The sequence below is a fragment of the Rhipicephalus microplus genome, chromosome X (genome assembly GCF_043290135.1).
Source record: "Rhipicephalus microplus isolate Deutch F79 chromosome X, USDA_Rmic, whole genome shotgun sequence".
NCBI classification, from domain to species: domain Eukaryota; kingdom Metazoa; phylum Arthropoda; class Arachnida; order Ixodida; family Ixodidae; genus Rhipicephalus; species Rhipicephalus microplus.
Window position 1 is genome coordinate 395,395,554 of NC_134710.1, and position 6,435 is coordinate 395,401,988.

At 43.5% G+C, this 6,435-nt stretch overlaps 1 protein-coding gene across 1 annotated transcript; it reads right to left on the bottom strand.

The window, feature by feature from the left end:
- Window positions 1-2,201: 2,201 nt before the first annotated feature.
- Window positions 2,202-4,210, bottom strand: LOC142775433 (uncharacterized). The gene is made up of 3 exons (XM_075876827.1): window positions 4,123-4,210; window positions 2,715-2,800; window positions 2,202-2,351 (listed from the first exon to the last, which is right to left on the bottom strand). The coding sequence occupies exons 1-3, from the start codon at window positions 4,208-4,210 to the stop codon at window positions 2,202-2,204; spliced, it is 324 nt and encodes a 107-aa protein (XP_075732942.1).
- Between the last annotated feature and the right edge of the window lie 2,225 nt (window positions 4,211-6,435).

Sequence of the window (6,435 nt, forward strand, 5' to 3'; positions counted from 1 at the left end):
GAAAGGACAGGAAAGAGCACAGACTGTCAACTGAATTTAATGAATGTGCTACGAGCGCTTTTATACGGAGTACAAGAACCGTGTTCATGCGCGACGACACGTGTGAGCACTACAAAATAACTTTAACTGTGAAAAGAATACTCCCTCTCGGAAAGGATAAGTGAACGTGTAGTGATGCACTGATCATTGGTTTACCTGATAAAAAATATTTCTACAAACGTTAAATTGGCATTAAGTAAACCTATTCTAGTGACGAATGGGGCAAGATTGACTATTCCTGTTGCTGTTTAGTACACACACTTTTGAAAGCTTGCAAGGGGTGGAAAAGAACACGCTAATATCATATCTGCTGGCTATTTTTCTAGTTGTGAGACACGTGATGTGGTATAACATGCAAAGGTTTTGGTCATTGTTTTTTGTTGGTCCTGTCTTCTTTAACTTTACTTTCTGCAGGAGGGTTTTGCAAACGGGTGTGAAGATTCTGTTGGGATACCCAGCATCTTTTAGTCTTTTAATCTGGTTTTTAAGCCTGACCTCACCCTTGTGCTAACATGACTTTTGAAGGGTGGCCTGAATACAGGTGGTATCAATTCCTCTTTCTATTAATTTTGAATGCCCACTATCAAAAGGCAGAACATTCTTAGCACTCCTGGGCTGATAGCACCAGCCAATACCCCAACAGCATCATCACACTTGTTTGCGAAACCCTCCTGCAGAAAGTAAAGTTAAAGGAAACAGGACCAAAAGAAAAAGAGAATGACCAATCACCTTTGCATGTCACATGGTACTACGTACATAAGGTGTCTCACAATTATAGGAAAAGAGCCAGCAGATATGACATTGTTGTTTTCCACCCTTTGCAAGCTTTCAAAAGTGCATGTACTTACAGCAACAGGAATAGTCAATCTTGCACCATTCGTCACTAGAATAGGTTTACTGAATGCCAATCTAATATGTATGAGATACCGCTAACACGTGGAAAAGTAAACATAGGACAAACTGGGCAATGCTTCAATGATCAAGCAAGACAGCATGCTTCAAATGTTAAGAAGGGCTATAGTAGTCTCATGGCCGGACACCGTAAAGAATGTAAGTGTAGTCCTAGGTTTCATAAAACACGGTTTTTGAAAAAAAAGCAAGCAGAAAAATGAGAGATTTTAGAACTCTTTATCAGGAAGGCCAAGGATCAATGCATCAGTACACCTTCACTTATCTTTTCCGAAAAAGAGTATTCTTTTCTCGGTTAAAATTATTTTGTCATGGTCACACATGTGTTGTTGCAGATGAGCCCTGGTCTTGTGCTCAGTATAAAAACGCTCGTAGCACCTTCAATAAAATTCAGTTGACAGCGCTCTTTCCTGTCCTTTTTGCGATAAGATTTTTATTACAGAAAATAATTTCATTTTCTTACAGTTTAGGTATAATGATGAGTTTTCATTGTATCACAACATGGATCAAATTGCATCTCAATACGGACAAAAATCATGATTTTGTGAAATTCGTGATATTTTCTCGTATATTTCAGCAGCTTGAGAGGTATAAAGATATTTTTTCCTCAGAATATACCTTCTGTGGAGTAAGTATTCACTGCTCAGATATTCATACAAAGTGCAATATTGCAATAAAAAATGCAAACGTAACACATTTTGGCTTTATTCTTGGAAGCGAATGTGGCAAAAAAATTGCACTATTATTATTGAGCTTCAAATACCTTACAGAAGCACATTTACTTAACAGGTAGACCGAATCTGCTTTAGAAAAAATAAGCGGTAGTTTTAAAACAAAATTTTCCACAAACAGCACACAGACGGCATTATGCCAGGAAGTTATAAGCCAGCCACATGAACAAAACGTTTTTTCTCGCTGAAGTATTCTAGCAGTTCACTGTTTTCAACGCAGTAAGTCAGCACATTTTTTTTTTCAAATACAATTCAGATGGTCGCCAAAGTGGCTGGGACGTTTGACATGGAATGGTCCAGCTATATTTAAGCAAAATAACTTACACAAATAACAATATTTGTTCATCTACCATGAACACACTAGAAAAAGTTGTTCAGGCATTGTGACACTAAAATTTTCAGCGTCGTACTGCCTAAACAACTTCTTTGATAAACTCCAAACTCACGCCGAGAAAAAGCCGCTCAATCACGGTGGTTGTTAAAGGCCTTGCGGCCGTAGACAATGTTGAAAATAAAAAAAAATCAACTCATCAGTGCTGTCACTCCTTCCTTCTTCGTCATTACTGACACGGAAGATTTTTCGGTTCCATCCATGTGGAGGTTCAGGAAGCAGGCTTGCTCTAGGCTGGGTCCAGGGTAGACTACGCAGGACGTCAGCGGCACCCTCTCATCCTGTAATAAGAGCAAATATGACTTCTCATAAAAAGTTTTCGTGCTGTTCTGGCAGCACCATATATAAAGAATGTGTAGTGTGTATCCTTCGAAATGGCGTGTAATTGACATTACACTGAACTCGAAGCATACAACCCATACATTCCAATAATTTCGTATGATAAAGATAAGAGTTTTCCAGCATACAGCGAATTCCCGAAATGAGGTGAAGTGTAAGACTACAGCTAAAATATGGCACTTACGAAAGCCTGAACTCACTTAAGAATCAAATTCCTTCTAGGGTAGTGAGCCAGTGTGAAAAACAATTCTTAAAGTACAACGTTTAGAACATGTAGCATTACTCAAAACGCACAAGAAACTTACCTCTTCATGTACAAACAGTGAAGACATCTCTGCTTTCTCTTTTACATGAGAACAAATGATCTTGGGCGTGGCACTAGCGAAGAGGTCTGCAAAAAAAAAAGTAAAAGATTTACTTACTTAAATCACGCCTCTAACAATCTGAGGAATTGTTACAAGTCACCAATCAGTGCAATTCTGACTGCCTCTATAAGGGCATCAAAAATGAACAATTTTCTCGTTCTTTCTACTCTCACAAGACGCTCCGTCAATGGAATCTAATCCAAATTTGACGCTGTGCTTCCTATTTGCCTGCTTTCTAGACGTAGGGCTGCGAACATGTATTTTGTGCACCTAATCTAGCACAGAAATTCGTCATCTATAATTCAATCATCTTAATTCATTGTAATTTGATGAAAGATGTGATAGCTCGTCCAGTTTTTAAAGAGTTGCGGGCCTGCAATAGGCACTGCCTTGCACGTATGAAAGTACTTCTTTAAAAAAAAAAAAATTCAAAGCTTGCTTTCAGAAAAAGCGTCTGGCATATTTCGACAACCAAGCCCATCCTCTGATGGCAATCAGGGGCACGCTATTAGCGATTATTGACTACGAGATTTACAAACGTAACCCGTGCCTAAATACTCAGTTAAACACAATCACGCAAGTAAGAGCGCTCGAACGACACCAACGCGCGCGGACGCCGACTACGTTGCAGCAGCCATGACTTATGCTAGAGAAACCGCACATAGCTCCAACAGTCACGTATACTTTCTCGATTCTGTTATAAAGCCGAACATTATCGCAGATGAAAGCGAAGCACGAAAACAGCAAACAGAAACGAGGGAAAACAACGCACGGCGATGGCCACAACAACGCGCCTTTGGAAGTCTGCTAGATCTTTCCCTGTTGCTGGTGGCACTTGTCCTAAATAGCTTAAAAGACCGAGGCACACGTGCTGGGAGCATCGCGGCATATCAGCACCTCCAACTATACCGTCTTTAAGCAAAAAAAAAAAAGCCATTTCACACAGTGCGCCTTTGTACATAATTTTTGCTTTTTCTTTCTTTTTTAGCGCTTACACCTACAGAAGCACGTTGCACATATGAGTATTAATAGAAATGTTATTACGATGTAGCCCAAAGCACATCTTAAAACAATATCAATCACTTTGTGCAGTGTAGAGACAATGTGCGATCAGCAACAAACCCGCCCTTGTTAGGTGATCACATCACTCACTGTATGAGTGATGCAGGCACTTACACAACATCGCGCATAGCAGTGTGAACTCGTTAAGTCCCACGTTTAATCGGGCATCTGCAACAGGCCCGCGAACGCATGCTGTTGTAAATGGCTGGCAGCCTACTTCGGCAGAGCTGCTGCAGGCGCCCAGCTAGCGCTGTATGATTACTATTTACGAAAACAGTACACTCACCGTTAACAGGCCCACGTTGTCCGTGTCCGCCACTCCATGAATATTCCTTAATCCGAGCGTCACTTCGAACACGCGAACACGGTGTCATGCGTGACCACCATTGAATATGCGCCTGTTCGCTAGAACACACACATCGACCAAGACCACCGACCAACGCAACGCATTTGAAAGACTGATGAGATAGAGAGGGCAACACTGAGAGAGAGAAGGAGGAGGCACTGGCGGCGGCGTGGCGGCGCCGCAGCTGTCGACGCAGGTGTCCGGTGACGCAACTCTTCGCTTATCTACGCCGCCGTTGTGGGAGACACGCTGGCCGGGTTGAGCGGGGGGGGGGGGGGAGGAGCGGCAAACCCGCCAAGACGGCGCCGAAAAGCAAACGCTATGGCGCATACGGCGGACGGCCGTTCAACGCGGAATGACTCCTTGTAAACGGCCACTCTCCTTCCAGCCAGTCGCACAGCGACGCAGGTTATTTACCAGCCTCGGGTTCTTTGAGTATTTTGACGGAATGCGATTGCAGTGGGCGAAAAATAGTGAAGCAAAACTTGCGCAAAACAAAGCGCACCATGGAATGGCCAGAAACAATAATTATTTCGTTTCGGTGGCATTAGCGGGAGAGCATCGCTACACCTTTTTCCAGAGAAATTTCTTTTCGCATTGTCTGTGTCAGGCGATTCCGCGTATGGTGCCGCAAACACTGAATGCGTAGTCGAAGCTGGAACAAATTAATCCACAGTAGCGGATGTTTAGAAGGCTTGTCATGCACCACGAAACGCGGCGAGGTTGTTATAACAAACTTTTTGCTGACCACATGATCAGCACATAATTCCATATGGTCCCAATGAGCTAGCTAAGCACCTGTAGCAAAGGCAGTGCACGTTCTTGTTAAACGTTGTTAATATAAACGATGGTTGTGCATTAAGTGCAGTGACAGCTTTCCGTGTGAATTGGTCATAACCCACGTTTTCGAGCGTAGAAGCGCCTCAACGGAGCTAATCAGTTACCACAGCAAGTTCGTAAGCAATGATGAGGTACGAAAATGTGCAGCTGTTTTCCATGTACTGAATAGTTAGTGTACAGTGCTTTGACCACCGCCATTTCTTAAGCCACCTCCCATATAGACTCCCAGTCTGAACAGGTGTGGGACCTTAAACACTAAGAAGCAGTGCCCCCCCCCCCCCCCCCCCGCACACACACACGAAATTTGAGGGCGCACGGGCTGATGCACACGCATACTTATTCACAGGCGCACACACATACACGTATACACACATACGGCAACACACACACGCGACCGTAAACGCACGCATGCATGCGCATACAAATGTGCACAGGCACGCTTAACACAAGCACGGACTCGCGCATACACGCGGCACGCACACATGCACGGGTGTACACACAATCGCGCTTACACGCGAACACATGCGCAGGCTCACGCACACACACCCATACTCGGGCGAACATTATGTTCCTGTATATAATCCACAGCAAACATGTAGCTTATAACCAACGCTAAGGTGAGCTTTCGTAACGTGGATTGCAGTTAATTGCCATTATAGATGAAACGCGATTTGCTTCTGCTGGCATTCTGCTGTATTCGGAGAGCACCTTCACACATTCTAAGTCAATTAGGCCGTCATTTAACGCAAGGTCCACATACTCGTGCAGTAGCTACGCTGCTCGGCCGCCAATCCGAAGGTCGCGGGTTCGATGCCGGCCGTGGCAGTCGACTTCAGATGGAGGCGAAAAAGTAGAAGCCTGTGCACTGCGCGATATCAGCGCCCATTAAAGAACACCAAATGGTCAAAATCTCTAGAGCTTTCCACTACGACGACCCTCATAATCATATCGACGTTTTTGAGACGTAAAATACCAAATAATATAATTATGTGTTCTTCTTATGCTGCATATTCCATCTGATGAATCGTCACCTACACCCTTCTCAGGCAAAAAGCACCCTTAGAGCCTATTTTAGGGTGCTATCGAGGCAAGCACCCAAACAAATGGGTGCTTTTTTTTCAATCGACCATTAATGGGTGCTAAAGGGTGTTGCAAAGGGTGCTTTCTCGTAGAAGCACCCTTTTTACACCCTTTTGGGTGTAAAAATTTTTACTGTGTACGGCATTCTTATAATGTTCTGTTCATCGCACTCTCAATACAACTAGTCCTGATTGATTTATATGTGTGGTTTAACGTCCCGAAACCACCATAAGATTATGAGAGACGCAATACAACCAGTGCTTCACTGTTAATTTTGGTATGCAGCAAGTTAACGAGAAGACCGCAAGAGCTTCCAGACATGGGCGGCTGCAT